This window comes from Pteropus vampyrus, unplaced genomic scaffold, assembly GCF_000151845.1.
Source record: "Pteropus vampyrus isolate Shadow unplaced genomic scaffold, Pvam_2.0 Scaffold61, whole genome shotgun sequence".
Lineage (NCBI taxonomy): Eukaryota > Metazoa > Chordata > Mammalia > Chiroptera > Pteropodidae > Pteropus > Pteropus vampyrus.
In genome coordinates this window covers 2979037-2997706 of record NW_011888842.1, presented here as the reverse complement: position 1 = coordinate 2997706, position 18670 = coordinate 2979037, and the positions used below count along the sequence as shown (strand labels likewise).

The window sequence follows — 18670 nt, the reverse complement described above, 5'->3', positions numbered from 1 at the left end:
TGGGGGCCCCTGCCCTAATGGGAAAGACAGGCAATCCTATATTCCGATAGCTAGCCATGATCAACATGTGCATGAGCAAACCCAGCCATGCAGCTCAGCACTGTTGCCAGTTCAGCACTATTCTTGAGCATAAGCTATCTTGAACCATGACTAACTGTCCTCTCAGGCTTTTCTCAATTTCTCCAGTTGGTCTTCAATCTCCTGTAACTCAGGGACACCATGCCTGCTAGCTCTTTGTGTCTTCATAGGAAAGATGCATGTTGGTACGGTGGAGAGGGCATGGGTTTAGAGCCACACGCCGTGTTTGTACCCTGGCTCCACCACTCGAAAGCAGAATGCCATGGGAAAGGTGCTTCTGGCCTCAAAGTCTATTTCTTCTTCTGCAAAACTGGAGTAACAATAGCAAGCTCACAGAATCGTGGGCCTTCAGGAGTAGAATAAGAAAGACATGTAATTCGATTCCTGGTCCACACAGCAGGTGCCCACGGCATTTGAATTTCCTTTCTCAGGTCTTCAGTGTGTGTCGCATGAGGCACATACGGCTGGCATGAGGGGACAATGGCTTGTTGGTATTTCACTGGAACTCGAGCCAGAACTAAACAATGCAACCAAACATTTTATTACATTCCAAAAATATTTGCCAAAATATTCAAATATTGAGTAATAATGATTGCAATAACTAAACTTTGCTGACAATTGACAGTTTACCATGTATTAGGTGCTATGCAAGGGACATCATCAAACGTCTAAGTTTTTTTGGTTGTTTCTTTTCCCACAGCAATTCTACTGAGTAGGTATAATTAGACTCATTTTACAATTGGAAAATTGAGGCTCTGTGGTTAATGAAGTGACTGGCTGACATTACATAGCTAGTAAGTGGCAAAGCCAGGTCAGATTCAAGCCCAGGTCTGCTTGACCCCCAAAAGCCACACCAGGTGTCACCCTTCCATGTGCTGGGCACTGGTATAGTGCTAAGGAGAGGAAGCCGTGTGTGTTATACATTCCTCAAATATCCCAGAGACTCATGGGAAGACAGACTATGAACCAGAAACCATCCCACCTGGCAGAACAAAGTTTGTGCCAGAAGGGTAATTAACGAGAGAGAGAGGGGAAAAATAATTCTTTTAGACTCTGGGCATCAGAAGGAAGAACTTCCACACAAAGATTCTTTGTCCTTTGGCACCGAGTATTCTCAGCAACCCCAGGAGGCAGTTTTTTTTATTATTAAGTCCATTTTCAAATGGGGAAACCAAAATCAGAAAGGTGTGGTGACTTGCCCAGAGTCACACAGCTAGCAGTGTCTGGATTAGACTTCATTTCTTTCTGTCTCCTCAGCCTCTTTCAGCTTCTGGAGGTCAAGAAAAGACTCATGGAGGGGGGCTGCTTGAGCTGTAGCTTATAGGATATTTACGAATCTTTTAGAAGAGGAGGACGGGCCTGGCCGAGGGAAGAGCGTGGACAGAGGTCCTGAAGTTGGGCCCTGCACAGAACAGGTGCTGCTGGGTATTTGGCTGGATGATTTCCAGACCCAAGTAGAGGGATAGGTGAGGTAGAGTGGCTTGGACTGTATGCCAGGGAGCTCCCCTAGGGTCTGGTGACAGGCTCTGCCTCCTCAACTTAAAGTTCGAGGCCCCCTGGTGGTCCTGTCTTACATTACCTAGGATTATTGATCCTTGCAATCCTTTTTGCATGCCCACTGCTTCCCTCCACGTCAGCCTCACAGCCGGTGCAAATCGAGCGGCAGCTGAATTGGCATGAGTTGATTAAAACTCCTAGTAATAATGGGCTCTTGACTGGTCTGATTGTCCAAATAAATGTTGCCAGTGACAGGCTAGGTGGCCTTGTTGACAGATTGAGGCCGAGGAGGGAGAGGGGAGGAGGACTAAGAACTGGCAGGGCTTTCTCTGCTTCCCCCATTCCAGGAAGTGCTCCAGAGGCTTCCTGGGACGAGGGGAACCAGGCCAACTCAGTCTCTAATGAAAGGAATGGTGAAGAACTCAGCAGCCCTTTGCTTATATGATAAATCTTCAGTAACTTTGCCTGCAAAACAGGTGTATCTTAGAGGTGCCTCTGAGCTTTGCTTTGGGAATTTGAAGAGATAGCATCTGGGAAAATATCCAGCACATGGTAGGTGCCCAAGAAACATCCATTTCATTTCCGTTCTTGCTTCCTTCCCTTCCTATTCTTCCCAGGATGCTATGTCTGATCTATACTGATCTGATCTGTACATCCAAGACTATTCTACCAGCAACCTGACTCCACCCATCACAGCGACCTTCCCACAAGGTTTCAGAATTCTTGTGTAACCCTAGCCAGTCTGAACCACTTGCGACATCACAGGCAGGCCACCTCCATGTGGATCAAGAGAAAGAATACCTCATTTACAATCAGGGCACTTTAATGGTGGACACACTGTACCTCTCCCTTGCCATGCGACCTCAGGCAAGTCACTTGGCCACTCTGGGCTTTGGTTTCTTCATCTGCAAAATGAAAAGGATAGTACCGGTCCTGTCTTAGCATTGTTGGAAAGAGCAAAAGCGGCTTGTGGCAGAATTCCCCCTCCCCTCTGCATGTGTGGGGTCCCCTCCCATTGCTCTTGGATGCATTTCCTCTTTGGGGGAATGTAAGAAGACATCCACAGCAGCAGTTATCATTTTTTGAGCACTCGCCATTGTGGCAGATGGGTAACAGGTTGGGGATCTGGTTTGGTTCTCTCACAAACCCAGGGAGGTCAGAGTTCCTCTCTTCAGTGTAGAGATGTAGAAACTGAGGTTCAGTGAAGCAAAGGTACACAGGAGGGAAGTGGATGGACATCCCTTAGTTATGGGATCCTATGTGGCTGACAGTGTGGTGGGCCTTTCATTCACCAGTGATATCACTGTTGTCCCATTGTCTCATTTAATCTTTACCATGATCTGATGAGACAGTGCTAGGAAGTGGTACTGTTCTTGGGAGCTAGTGCTATCATTCCACTTGCATTGGTGATGAGAGAGCAACCGAATGATTGTTGAGTGTGTGGAGGATGACAAGGCTTTACCCGTAGTTAGGCGGGTCTATAGGTATTCTTGCAATTTGTTAAAGCGTGCTCATTCAAAGGAAATTCTCCAGTCTCTTCTGAAATACTTTAGAGCTACTTCTCTCTTTTTCACAAGTCACAGTTGCTTTGATGAATACCTAGCAGCTCAGGGATAAAAGACTTCTCCAACTTCTTATTGTCCAATTCCTTCATTTTATAGTAGAAGAAACAGACTCAGAGAGTGGGGTGTGTTTACCTGAAGCCACCCAGCCAGTTAGAGATGAGGCCCGGCAGAACGAACTCAGCTCTTTGGAGACCATTCTGTTGCATTTACTGAGGGCTCGCTAGGGTCTGCCTGCTCTCCATCATCCATTTTTCTGCCACACAGACTTTTAGGATGGTTTTGTAATTATCACAGTCTTCCAGATGGAGAAACTGAGGCCCAGAGAAGCCTCATAACTAGCTGAATGTGACAACCAGTAAGAGGCTGTTTCCAAGCGTGGAGTTCTTCCCTTTACCCCACCCTGCCTCTCAGGGCAAGGTGCCAGAGAATGGCCTTACTAACTTCTCTCAGAGCCCGAGGCGAGAGGTGGGCTTTTTTTCTAGCCGGATCAGGAAATGCCTTGGGTTTATTTGCTGTAAGAGTCACTCAAGCCCCAGGAAAAGTTATTCTGTTTTCTAAGTTGGTTGTTTTTCTTTCTTCTCAGAGCAGCTGGCCTACCTTTTAGAACTGAGGGTGGGTTGAACAGCTTATTACAAATTTTATACTTGGAGCAATTTGCATTTCATAATTAATGAACATTAAAATGTATAATTACAAACAGAAATGGCTTGGTACTGATGAAAAGCTGGGCTGGGAAGGAGGGAGAGCAGGCACAAGAGATGGAGAAAAAGGTGGCGGGGAGCAGGTCAGGGCCAGCCAGTGATGGGAACATCTGGAAATCCTCCAGATGTCCCCTCCCCAATTAGATCTTCAACGCCTTAAGGCTCAAGGACCCAGGCCCAGGGTCTCCCTGTGGGCCCTCGTCTGAGTGGACTAGAATGAGGACTGTGAAGCTCTGGAGCCCAGCTGATCTGGATTAGACCCCCCCACCCCCTCAACTCTCTCACCTACTTGCTGTAAAACCTTGGGGCAAAGGAGCAGCCCTCCAAGGAACAGGATATTGTGGGATAAACCTGCCCCTTTCTTACGCCCACTACTAGTCCCACAGAGCCTGCCTCCCAAGGCTCCTTTGATGAGCTTTAAGAAAGTGCTTACAGATAATCAAATTCACTAACTTCAGTAATCTCTTTAAAGTACCAAATCAAATCACTTCACTCTCCTGCCAACAACCCTTAATGCCTTCCAGTCGTTGTACTTAGAATAAACTCAAGATGCCTTCCATGGCTTAAGTTGGAGGATCAGCAACTTTTTTTTGTATAAGGACCATGTAGTAAATAGTCACATGTGGTGTTTTTATTGTTCGTTTGTCTTATATTCTCCCTTAAAAAACAAAAACAAAAACAAAAACAAAAAAAAACCTTTAAAAATGTAAGAAAACATTCTTACTCTAGGGCTTTGCAAAACAGGCTGTGGGGGAATCGATATCTTTTCGCTATTCCTTCCACTGCATACAACTAAAACTCTGTAGGGTATATATAAAACAACCATAGGACTGTGAAAAGTGGAGAGAAGAAGGCACATCAGCTAGGGGACTGAAAGACGGATATGGTTAGTGCCTTGGGGTTTTTTCCCCCCGCCTCATATTTTCCAACAAAAAACAAACAAACACAACTCCAAAAGCCTGCTCTCTTCAGCCAGAGTCCCAGGAGGGCAGCCTCACAAGACAGAAAATTTTAGACAATAACTATTCTACTCCAGCCAAACATCACAGAAAACCTTGCCCCCTTCTCCACCCATACTAACAAAGGCCTAGTAGGAGCTAGATTTTCATTCTTTCCAGGCTGTAATGAGACAATCAATAATACAGTCCTTCTCTCTCCCTGCTGGAGAGGTGTTAGAGAAGGCCAAGAGACAGGACTTTAATCCCCACTGAGAGATGATGATTAATCCCTCACTCCCATCCCAGGCCAATCCAGTGTTATTGGAGATTACATGAAGAGCCTGAACTGTCCACCCAACCTGAAGTAATGAGGCACCCTTCCCCTCCCTTTTGGGGGTAGTGCCAGAGAAGGCTTAGTAAAAAGTCAGGATAATTGACCATTGATCAATAGTAATGAAGCCTCTCCACCTCCCATTATACCCCCTGCGTGGTATCAGTGGAGCCCCAGTGGGGAACAGTAACTAGGCACACCTACCACTTCCACCCAGGGACATATTAGTGAAATCCTAGTAGGAAGTCAGATTTCCACCACTTCTCAGCATTATTGAGGAGCCTTCTCTTGGTTATCTGTGGAGACGAACTGGGGAAACTGGGGTTCTACCTCTCCCTGGCAATAATGAGCTGCACCTCCCCTTTTTTCTGTTGGAGCAGTGTCTGAAGAAGCCAGGTAAAATAGAAGGTTTAAAGAAGGTCCACAGTTAAAACATAATACCCCAAATGTTCAGGCTTCCATCAAGAATTACTTGTCATATCAAGAACCAGGGAGATCTCAAACAGAATTTTAAAAAAGGAAGAAGAAAACCAATAATAACAGAAGTATTAGAATTAACTGACAAATATGTTAAAATAGCCATTGTAAAAATGCTTAAATGAGCAAAAATGAAAAAAAAAAAAAAAAGGAAGTTCTAACAAAGTAGAAGAAATAAAAGAAAGACAAATGGGAATTATAGAACTGAAAAATACAATAACTGAAATCTTTAAAGACATACAGTATATTGAATCAACAGCGGATGGGAAGTACAGAGGAAGTAATTAGTGAACTTAAAGATAGAAAGATGGCAATTATTCACTCTAAACATCAAGAGTCAATAGACTAAAAAAAAATAAACACAGTTTCAAGATCCTCTGGAACTGTAAAAAAAAAAAAAAATCTAACATTTGTATCATTAGAGTCCCAAAAGGAGAGAAAAAAGAGAGCAGGACTCAAAAAGTACTCAAATAAATAATGACTAAAAACTTCTCAAATTTGACAAGACATATAATACAGATTCAAAAGCTGAATATATTTCAATCAGGATAAACACAAAGAAATTCACACCAACACATCATAGTCAGATTTCTGAAGGTACTCTAGTTTTTCAGGAAAAATAAATAAATAAATAAAGCCTTGAAAGCAGAAAGGAATGGCATCTTATGTATAGGAGAAACACAGTTTGAATGACTATAGAATTATCATGAGAAACCATGGAAGTCAGAAGGAAGCGACACCCCATTTTTCAAGTGTGGAATAAAAAAGAACTGCCAACACAGAATCCTATGTCTAATGAAATCTTTTAGGAATAAAAAAAAAAAAAAAAAAAAAATGACTAACAAAAGTTTCCCAAACAGAAAGGAAATGATAAAAGAAGGAATCTTTGAACGTTGGGAAGGAAGAAAGAACACAGTTAGCAAAAATGTGTAAATGCAATAGACCTTTCTTCTCCTCTTCAGTTTTCTATAGTATGTTTACTGTTTAAAGCAAAAATGTTTGCAATGTCTGATGGGGTCGTAAATATATTTAGAGGAATATTTAAGAAAATTATGTTATAAATGGGAGAGAATAAGGGACATTAGGGAAGTAAAGTTTCTGTATATCACTTCAACTGATAAAATGATACCAGTAGGCTGTGATAAGCTATGCATGCTTAGAACAACCACTAAAAACTATATAGAGACATACACTCAAAAACATTATAATAAATTAAAATGGAATCCTAAAAATGTAACCCACAGGAAGGCAAGAAAAATAAATCAGAGGAATGAAAACCAGAGATCAGAAAACAGAAAATAAAACGGCAGACTTAAGCCCCAAAATATCAATAATCACATTAAATGTAAATGAACTAAGGATACAAATTAAAAGACAGAAAATGAGCAATTAGGAAATTAGCAGTGTTATAGAATAACTCAATAACATTATCGACCAACCTTTTGGTTAACATTTATAGAACACACTGCCCGGCAACAACAGAATACACATTCTTTTTAAGTGTGTAAGGGGTATGTACCAAGATAGACCATATCCTAGGTAATGAAAAAAACCTCAACAAATTTAAAAATTCAAATCATGCAGAATGTGTTCTTTAGCTGTAATAGAATCAAACTAGAAAGCAATAACATATAACAGAAAAATCTCTAAGTACTTGGAAACTACACAACACACTATTAAATAATCAATAGGTCGAAGAGGAAGTCTCGAGGGAGATTTAAAAAAAAAAGACACTGAGCTGAATGAAATGAAAAATATCAAAATTCGGGACACAGCTAGCATAGTGACATATCCTTTTATTGTAACTTATAAGGCAAGAAAAGGAAGTAGAAGGCATATAGATCAGAAAGGAAGAAATAAAACTATCCCTATTGGCAGATCACATGATTATCTAAATAGAAAATGCCAAGGAATTTACATATAAACTCCTAGAAGTAATGAGTGAGCTCAGCAAGGTCTCAGAACACAAGAAAAATATGCAACATCAATTGCGTTTTTATATACCAGCAATGAACATGTGGACACTGAAATAAAAACTTCCGTACCATTTGCAATCCCTGAAAAATAATGAAATACTTAGATGTAAATCTAACAAAACATATGGGACCTGTATGCTAAAAACTACATAATACTGATGAAATAGTCAGAAAAGATCCAAATAAATGGAGACACATATTGTATAAATGGATTGGAAGAGTCGATATAGTATCTCCATTCTCCTCAAATTTATATAAAGGTTTAATATAATATCAAAACCTCAACACGATTTTTTATAAATATAGACCAGATTTTTCTTTAAATTATATGGAAAGGCAAAGGAACTAGAATAAGCCAAACTTATTTTGAAAAAGAAAAAAGCGGAAGTCAGTTGATTCCATTTCTAGACTTATATAACCACAGTAATCAAGTCTGTGTGGTGTTAGTGGAAAGACAGACAAATAGATCCATGAAGCAGCATAGAAAACCCAGGAATGACCGACACAAATAAGCTCAATTTGTTTTTTTCACAAAGATGCAAAAAGCAATTTAATGGAAGAAAAGGGAGCCTTTTCAAAAAAAGTATGCTAGAGCAGGTGCACATTCATAGGCAAAAAAAAAAAAAAAAAAAATCAAACCTCAATGTAAGTCTCACACCTCATACAAAAATGAACTGGAAATGTATCACAGAATTAACTATAAAATATAAAACACTATAATACTTTGAGAACGAACAACACACACACACGAGACAAATCAATGGGACTCGGGCTTCACAAAAAGTCCTTAGATTCCCAAGTCTGATCCCATAAAGAGAGAAAATGATAACTTCTATTTTATCAGAATTAAAAAAAAAAAAAAAAAAACATTCACTCTGTGAAAGCTCATTTGAAAATAAGAAGACAAGTTACAGAGAGAGAAAATATTTGCAAATTACATGTCTGACAAAAGTCTCGTGTCTAGAATATCTAAAGAACTTGCAAAACTTAATATTAAAAAAAAACAAACTCAAACAATCCAATTAGAAAATGAGAAAAAGACATCGAGAGACATTTCACTGCAAAGAATATTCAGATGGAAAATAAGCACAAAAGATGTTGAGCGTCATTAACTAGTAGAGAAATGTAAATTCAAACCACAGTGAAATATAACTAACACCTATCAGGATAGCTAAAATAAAAAATATTGACAATGGCAAATACTGACGAGGATGTGGAGAAACTGGATTGCTTACGCATCGCTGGTAGGGATTTAAAGTAGTACAACCATCTTGGAAACGTTTGGCAACTTCTTGAAAAAAATTAAACATGCAACTACCATATTTATTTGTTGAGTGCCTATTACGTGCTGGTTCTGAGCCAGGCACTGTAGGTTGTTTTCTCATAGACTCTCCAGAAATGCCTCCAAATGAGTCGTTATTATTCCAGTGATGAGGAATCTGAGGCTCTCTGAGGTGAAGCACTTGCTAGATGCTCAGTGTCACAAAGCATGTATGGAATTTAGGCCTGCTTTTAGTCCTCATATTTCTCATCTCCAAGCTTCCTCCCGCATGTAAAGCGAGGAAACTGTGACTCCGAGATTGCAAGACAGGTGAGTGGTGGTGTCTGAGCAAGGGTTGTGATCTTTCTGGCATACTAGGATGTCTCCCTCCTGCTCCAGTGACATGTCCTCTCGCTAAGAAGACTACCCTGGCCAAGCACTCCCTACTCCAGTATTTCCCAGTCACTCATGTTAGCAGAGTTTTCATTTTTTTTTTCCTTTCAAATTATACTTTATTCCCTCCAGTTCTATAACTATAGTTCTCTGTCTGACAGATGTATGTCTATTTCTTACCTCTCAAACTAGATCCTCAGTCCCATTAAAATACCCATAACAGTAGCTACCATTTACTGAGAACTTTGCGAAACACTTGATACATTTCTCTCACTGTCTTAGCTATCCGTTGCTGCGTAACAGACGGCCCCCAAAATCAAGCGGGAGCATCATCAGCCCACCACACTACCTCGTGGGTTTGCTGTTTATATTTTAACAAAATAAAAATAGGTGACATGTTTAGATTATGCCTCAGTTATAGGCCATACTTTTTTATGAAACAAAATACTTAATGTTTTCATTAAATCGTGTCAATACAATCTCAACGAAATGCCAGCTGGAAGACCAGGCCCAGGAATTCACAGAGGAAACAATCTTAAAATCAATACATTTTTACAGAACGACAGTGCTAGGGAATCAATGGGCAATGGGAAGAACAGTGAGCAATGAGAAGGTCAGCTGTTCCTCCGAGCACACATCCCTGAGTCTCTGCACACAGACAGACCCAGCTCCAGTGCTGGCAAATGGCACCAAATGACCCCATGACCAGATGCTCTCCTGTCTGGCAGTGAATGTTCCCAGACAAGCAGAGGCTTTCTCTGAGCTTGTCTTAATATGTACAACATTTTGCTCGCATGGAAAATTGATTTTTCTTTTTAAGCACAAAATGTAGCCAGTTTTATAACCTTTTTGCAGTTTGACAAAGGCCATTTATAACCTACTCTCTCCGTCACCCTTCCTGGTGCCACTCTCAAATGTCTCGAAGAACTCTGTTGCGCCTTTGTAATTATGAATACTTCTGACGCAAAATCTAATTTCCAAGAGGGCTGACCTTTTGTTTGTTACCGTGGTTTTAGTAAATTAATTTTTTGTGTGTGCGTGTTTTGTTACTGGTGGTGTTGAGGGGGAGGGGACTGGGGAGCTAGTTGGGAGGGAGAGCACGTTTTAATCAGCGATATCCGGTGATGGATGAGGAGGGCCGGACTCTGAGTAATAATCTTTGTGGGCAGGAAATGCCAGAAGGGTGACTGAAATTAAAACCTAGTACCTCATTTTCTCTATGCAAACGCCGAAGATTTGGAACTGTTTTTCCATCTGCTGGATTGGAGACGAGCTCAGCCTCATCAAATGATGGAAAACTAAATTAAATCAATAACCAGTTGTCCCTACAGTATAAAATCTTTCTTTCACAGAGCACTTAGCAGGTGCCAGGCACACTGACAAGAACATTCGACCGAGGTCACTCAAGGTCGAATTAATTGGGGTTTCTTAGGGGCCAGAGGGCAGCCGTTTGGTTTCTTGCACATGGCTGCACAGAGGATTTGAAATGATCTACAGAGGACCTTGGCCGTCTGCTTAAGGAAGATTCAAGTTATTGTTGTTGTTGCTTAAAATTAATTTACTTATTTAAGCTGGAGAGTGATGCTACTTAGAAATATCACTCTAACAGCAATTAGGAGGATGGCGTAGAGCAGAGGTCCTCAACCCCCTGGTCACTGACAGGTGCTGGTCCATGCCCATTAGTAATGGGCCGCACAGCAGGAGGTAAGTCACTGGCCAGGAAGAGACGCTTCATCTGCATTTGCAGCCACTCCCCAGCACTGGCATCATGGCCTCAGCCCCATCTCAGATTATCAGGTGTTAAATTCTCATAGGAGCACCAGTCCCTGGTGCCAAAAAGGTTGGGGACACTGGTGTAGAGGAAACCAGCAAACTGGTTAGGAGGCCTTTGCAGGCTGTGAGAATATGCAGGTATCTCATTTAGGGCTCCAGGTACAAGGATGGAGAAGTGATGACAAATTCAAGACAGGGAGGAGAACTCACATTTGACGAGTCCAGAATTGGTGCCAAATTTTTCATTAAGGTGCGCACTTCCATGGTCCAACTTCATAGCAAATTAATCTGTGCCCATTTAACAGATAAGGAATTTGAGGCTCAGAGAGGGAATCTTGCCCTGGATCTCACAGGGAAAAGCAGAAAAATTTGAATTTAACCTCATATTGGGTAGGAGCTCTTTAAGATACATCTGGCTGCCTCTCTAAGTGACCTTTACAGCAACAGACCTTATTCGACAATTATAATAAACACAACTGTGATGATGGCCCCAGCAACATTAATAACAACTAACGTTTGCTATGTGGTTGTCTCATGAGCCACAGCATTCGAAGCATTGTGCAGATGTTACCTCACAACTCTATGAGGCAGGTAATGACAAAAGTCTCATTTTACAGGTAGGCACACTGAAGTTCAGGGTGGGTAAAGGGACGTATCCAAGGCCACACTGCTATTAGTTGGGTACTCGTCGATACCCAGCTCATGCACCTTTTCAGAAGGTGAGAGGAGAGGGTGTGATGGGAACTGCCACCTCCTCAGCCGTAACCGTCCTGTTGCTTTCTCTCTGAGCAGTGCCCTGAGGAGCTGAAGCCCATGAAGGACGGCTCCGGCTGCTACGACCACTCCAAGGGCATCGACTGCTCTGACGGCTTCAACGGTGGTTGCGAGCAGCTGTGCCTTCAGCAGACGCTGCCTTTGCCCTATGATGCCACCTCCAGCACCATCTTCATGTTCTGCGGGTGAGTGTCCCTGAAGTCCAGCCACTCCCTCCATAGTGGCGAGGGGATGCAGAACAAAGTTCAGGAACTACAGCTCAGCCAGGTTGGGTCTGACCTTCAATCGAATTGTCTTTCTGCTTCTGCTTTTTCAGCCCAAGAGGCAAAAGGCAAGAATATAGCCTTCTGTTGGATATTGGGAAGAATGGAAGAAGAATTATAATAAATATAATCCATGCTCAGGCTGCATCCGGGGGTCAGGATAAGTTTCTGCTGGAGCCTCCTGCCCCTTCTGCATCTCCTTGCAGACCTGGTCAGCTAGTCAGGCACCATGTAGGTGTCACTAAGAAACCAGCAGGTATGCTAAGAACACAGGCTTGGCGCAGGTTTTCAACTCTGATTCTGCAGGAATTTAGCAGTGTCAAGTTCAGGGTTTGGCTTCTCTGCACCTTAATGCCCTTACGTGCAAGGATAGTTAACTGGAGGAGGGGAGGCGGAAAGGAAAGAATGCAGACAAGTGCTAAGGCTCAGTGGAGTGTTAAAATTAGTCTTTAATGGAAAGAAGGGGCAGAGTCTAGTACTAGCTTGCCGAGTGGCCTGGGACAAGCCCCTTTATCTCCTTGGGTCACAGTTTGATCTTTGGACAAGGATGTCTACCCTTTCTTCCAATTTCTCTTATTTCCCACATAGAGGACTCAGTGGTAGTTACTCCTTTCGTACATAACATCTAGCATAGTGTTTGGTCCAAAGTAATCACTCTAAGAAAATGGCAGCATTTTTTCTTCTCCTCTGTATTTTCTTTCCGATGATGTGTTTGTATTAGAAAATTTGCTCATCTTTTGACATTCTGCGACTCAGAAAAATAATCCTGTGCTCTCATGAGAGTTAATCATTGAAATATATTCCTTGGTGCCTTAATAAGATAGAAAAGCAGTAAAAGTCATTTAACAACCTTTCAGTTTTGCATATTATGAAAAAAGGGGTGGGGAAGTACGTATGGGTTTAATCTCAGTGTAACAGAAAATTAATTTTACCTGCGTGGTTCTAATCTGTGGGGTCCAGTTTTCCTTGTGGGGAGTCTGTATCAGGGTCTTCCTCCCTGCCCCAGTTACACCTGAGGCTTCAAGTGCTTTTGAGCAGGTGTTGGAGCAGCTCTAGATATGTATCGATAAAATAAATAAGAAATAAATTAGTGTATGTAGACTGGAATTTATAGCAGTTTCTCTTCAGCTTAAGTGACTGCAGGGCAATGTTGAGTAAATTATGTGTGGGTTTAGATCTATGGCTTGAATACAGAATCAGTTGTATTCTTATCATTGTTATTTTTCTCCCTGCATATTCTGGGGGAGGTGTCCCTCTTGTAAATAACAGTAACAACGCTGTGACAGCAGTCATGGATTTTGATTTAGAAATGATCACTAACTTCCATCCATAGCACATGACAGCAGTCAAGGGGAATCAACAGACTTGGGTTCTAATCCTAGCTCTCTACCCCCAACTCTCTTTTAATAATATATACCTCAATACAATGATGGTTGTAAAGAGGGCAGAGTATTTGTGTTTAATAAAACTCCATTAAGGTTAAGTAATTTGCCCAAGTTCATATGGATAGTGGTGTAGTACACCACCTCCTCACTGTGTGACCTTGAGCAAGTTGTTAAATGTCTCTGCATCTCAGTTTCCTCATCTGTAAAGTAGAGAACATAATAGTATCTCTCTATGGAGTTGTTATGGGGACTAAATGGACTGCATTAATTATATCACAATTTCCATTAATATTTGTAAAGTCATTTGGACTGTTGCCTTGCCCAGAGTTAGCACTAGATGTGTTGGTTAAATGAAATGAAGTGAATGTTAGCAATGACAGTAGCCCCCCTACTTGCTCGGTGACCCTAGGTGCTCAGCCTTTTTGTTTTCCAGGTCTGTGAGACAGGGGAGAACTAGCCTTCCTTACTGGGAAAGGTCTCTAAGAGTCTTAAATTAGAGCGAATGAGTGGGAATGTGCTGTGAGCTGTTGAAGCCCTTTCAAATGCTGATAAACAGGACAAAAAAGAAATAAAACCCAGGTCTCCTAAAACCAACTGCACTGTCAACACGTTTTGAAAATTGTCTACTAAAAATGCAAATGAGAATTACCCACACTTGTTAGAAGCACTATAAACAAAACAATGAAAGCTATTAGCAAGTGCTTGAGCAAAAGTTGATCTAAAGAAGTGGCACACTGTTAAATTAAGCAAGAAAAACAAATCCTCACTCAAAAGGACCTCAACTTGCTCAAAGCTCTGTGGCCTAAGAGTTTCCTGGGTCAGCACAGGTTTAATAAATTCCTTTGCAGCCAGGTCAATAATAGCAGCTAATGTTTATGAAATGCTTCCCACTGCCATGTATACGCTAAGTGTGTTGTGTGCATTAGCCCGTTTAATTCTCAGAACAGCTCTACAAGGAAGGTCTTATTATGATCTCTTTTAATGTCTAGAAAACCAGGCACAGAGTAGCTCAGTGACTTGCCCAAGGTCACACAGCTGGTAAGTCGGAACAGCAAATTCAAACCCAAGCCTTGTGACTCCGGTCTCAGTCAGGACAGATTTGATGTCACTGTTGGCCACTGGCCACTTCTAGCCCTGTGGTTCTGAGCAATCACTTTCTGAGCCTCTTCTTTCAAATAAAATCAGATGTGACTGGCACCATTGTGAGGATAAAATGAAATCGTACATGCATAAGGGCTGGCACGCTTAGAGCTCTCAATAAACGGTAGTTATAATTAGCTAACGGGTCTAAAGCCACCTTACTTAATCATTCAATGACTGAGTTAGACATCTTGTTTACTTCTCTGTCTCCACCACCTGGGACAGTGCCTGACACCTAATAGGTGCTCAATTCAAAATTGTTAAATGAAGTTCCTAAGTTAACACGGCTAGGGAAGCTGTCCCCAGCCCAGTCTTTCCAGCTGTATGTCTAGCCACATTCCTCTTTAGACCTCTTGGTTTCAGCTTCCGGAGTTTTGACATCGTTCTCTCTGCTTCTCACCTCCTCCCCCTTGCACCCTCACCATTTGTCTGTGACTCTTTAGCTTGGACAGCTATGTTTTTCACCTTCAAGTCCCACTGCAGGCATAACCTTCTCCAGCAAGACTTCTCTGAGCCCTACAAAGGTGCAGGAGTGAGATGTGCAGTCCCCCTGGAGATGGTAGTATAATGCCTCATCCTTTCAAGTGGATACCATTTAAATATTAAGTATTAATATTGAATACTTAATACTAATTATTAAATATTAATAATTGGCTCAATAATTATTAAGTGGGATTAGGGCATGCCAAGAAAGGACTTTTTATTGTCTTGTCTTCTTTTGGTTTGTATTTTTTCATTTCTACCCATTAGACCCTCTTATAAGGGAAAGGGCCATTTACACTTAGCCTTAAATTCTAATTTATCCTTGTGAAATCTTGACTTGTCTCGTAGACTGGATCTCGGGCTCGCTGCCCAGGTTATTAGTCCCTAGTCAGGACACATTCCTCAAAAGTGAGTAAAGAATCCTTTCTCTGGGGTCACTTACCCCTGCACCCCCACCTCATACTTCTCCCTGTAATAGCCCCACTGCTCTGGTGACTTACCTGCTTTACTGTCCGGTCCCCGTCACCCTTTGAACTCCTCATGAGCAGAGACTGGTTCTTAGTCACCTATATGTCCCCTTTGTCATTTGCCATTGCTTGGCCCGAAAGCTTCTTCAAAACAATAAGTATTGAATTAAGGAATTCATCTGCCTAAGATGTGTTGTGCCTACTCTGTGCTCAGCCTTTTGTGGGATGCTGAGAATGCAAAGAAGTATTAAGTACGAGTCCTTGCCCACCAGGGGGAAAGGTGCCACTGAGGAGAGGTGGCTGAGCCTCACTTGGTCCTGATTGATTTTGAGAGCATAGGTACCAGGATGGTAGAGAGAAGCAGGTGAATTTGAGATAGACTGAGAAGGTCATTGAATACTAAGCTGAAGCGTTTAGAATGAAATCTTATAGGTGAGGGACTGTTACCTTCCCCCAAGACCTTGGCAAGTTACCTAGCAACCATGTTTGTTTCACTTGTGTGTATGCATATGTGTGTGTGTGTGTGTGTGTGTGTGTGTGTATGGGTGTGTTTACAATGTATACTGTGCATTCTTTCAAGAGAACTTAATATTATCCACATAAATCCAGCCTGTAAAAAAATGGATAATATGAAGATAGGACTGATCAGAGCCATTTGTAAGGAGAGAAAGGGTAAGGGAGAAAATGGTTTCAGGAGCCTGAAGTGGATGAGTGTCTCAAATTGAGATAAATTTAGCTCTGTGCTTCTTGGCAACCAAAATAAACAGAGAAAAAAAAAAGTTGATTATATAGTTGTCCTTAGTTGAGGAAAGGAAGGTTGCAGTTTTTGTTTCTGTTGTTTTTTTTTCTTTTTTTTCCCCAGAGTGTACACCATTCCCTGACATAATTCACTAAGAAAGATGTTTCTTATACATTCCTATGTCAGAAATGGTGAGCAATGTAATCCACCTTTTTGAAGTTTCAGTATTTCTCAGATCAGTTAGAGGAGGAAACTGGGGCCCAGAGGGCCTCACAGCCAGTTATGAGGTGAAATTGTGATAGGAGATATCCCAAGCTTCTCTCTTCTAATTTGAATGTGTTTAACATATTTAAATGTAATTAAAAACATAACAAAACCATATTTTAAAATATGGGCTCAAAGAACACTTCCAGCCTCAAATAGTCCTTATTAGCCTATCTGCTCAATGTCATTTTTAAGTGATTTTAGGAGGAAGAGGAGATAAATACATGTGTTTAATATCCGTGGTCAACCAGAAGCTGTTTATTTTCATCGGCAAAGCCAAAGTCTGCTCTAATAGTAGAAAACACTGATCCAAACAATAGACACAGTTACTGTCAGGTCAGTAGCTATTTGCAGAGGTATGTCAGGGGTCAGGGAGGGCGGGGAGCGTTCATTCAGGCATTTGTTTTGTTGTGGTTTCTAATTTTTAGTTTAGAACTGAGTCTCACCCTCTGACTTCTGACTGAAGGACATGGAATTTACCTCTCACAGTAAACATAGGACATCCACATGCCAAAGTCTTGTCAAACGTTACAACCTTGTGCTCTCCGCCATCTGAAATAATCGTAAAAGTTTGGGCGTAAGACTTATTCACAGACAATGAATAGAAGCACACAAAGTCCATCTATTTTTTCAGATACGTGTTTTCCAGTGTGAATTTTGTGGAACATTAGGTCCATGAGCTGCTTAAAAAATTGGAAGTTCAGTGATCGAGGCCATGTGGGGAAGTCTGCACTCTATCTATAACTGCCTCTTGAAGGTTCACAGTGCACCTGGGGATGGTAAAGGCTCTGACAAGTCCTGCAGTAGTGAAGTATATGTTTCATTGCTTCTAAAGTGCTCATATGGTCCACATTTTAATATCTCTGAAATTGGGATATATATTCCTATCAATAGTTTGGCATAGTTTAATCAGTGATTTTTTTTTTCTTTTTAATGCTAGCTGAAATATGAGTGTCTTACAAGTGCTGGGGGTCTTAGAGTAGATATGTTATATATATATAGTTCAGAGTTCCCTATGAAATTGTTTCCTATCTTTCCCTTCCCTTCCCTTCATTCTTCTTTTCTAGAGAACACCCTTGAGTACATTACCTTCAAAATGGCTTTTCTAGAAACTCTCATTTTTTCCCGATAAGTGAAGCCTTCCGATGGAGCCCTTTCTGAGAACAGTTTCACTGAACTTCACTTTGGATATTGTTGGGACAATTGAGGACCTTCATGAGAAAGACTCCTATGACAGTAGTTAGTGAGGGACTTAGCTACAAGGTCACAGAGGACCCTGGTCCTCATGACCCCAGAGTGGGATTTCTCATAGGTGACAGGGTCAGTAAATCTCAAAAGCGGCTGTTTCTCACTTGCCTTGATATGGTGTAGTTAGATTCATTCCCTGTGTTGGTCCATATCTTTATGATGTGCTGTCCCTTGACTTCTCCAGGCCTTCACTTTTCTCTATTCTTAATTTTTTCTAGGACTTAGTTCCCTTCCCTATTAAAAAGATAGTTTGTAACTTAGGCATTTCAACAAATAATTTTATCGATTCCATAAGCCATTGAGGAATAAATGAATGAGTGAGAGAGTAATTACATGAATAAATAAATACTCTGCTTAGAGAATTTGTATAAACACGATTTTGAAAAACAAGCATATTGAAAAAAGTCACATGTGCTGAAGTGGAACAGGCACAAGTTTTAGAGTAAGAAGATTCAAATCAAGGCCCCAGCTTTTCTAAAGTGTCTGTGGGATCGTGGTCAAGGAATTTAAAATGCCAAGCCTCAGGGAACTCGGTGGTAAGGTTGAAATGAAAGTTCCCATCTCATGATGTTGCTAAAATTATTAAATAAATCATGCTCTTGACTAAACACATAAAAGGCTTTATGGAGCAATCTTCAAAAGTCCCATCTAGTTCTAGTATTCTCTATAATGTGATGGGTATGTTAAGGGTAACACATTTGTTAACTTCAGCTAAAATGCCCAGTTTGTATCTTTGTACTTATTTTATGTTTTTCATTTTGGCATATGTATAAATATAGTTTCATGCAGATCTTGGCAGGTTTCCTGTGAGCCAACACTCTGTAGAATTTCTGTAAGAAAATCTCCCAGACAACAGAGTGTTCTAAAGGAGCTCTATAATTATGTCGTTTGGTACAAAAATAATATTTTTTTTTTTT

The 18670-nt window shown here is 41.2% G+C and overlaps 1 protein-coding gene across 1 annotated transcript in view; it reads left to right on the top strand.

Moving 5' to 3' along the window:
* The window catches only part of ASTN2 (astrotactin 2), an 843256-nt gene that overhangs the window by 507891 nt on the left and 316695 nt on the right, over positions 1-18670 (top strand). Inside the window, exon 12 of the mRNA XM_023531046.1 lies at positions 11783-11949. Coding sequence (XP_023386814.1) covers positions 11783-11949 — 167 coding nt within the window. The remainder of the gene's footprint in view (positions 1-11782; positions 11950-18670) is intronic.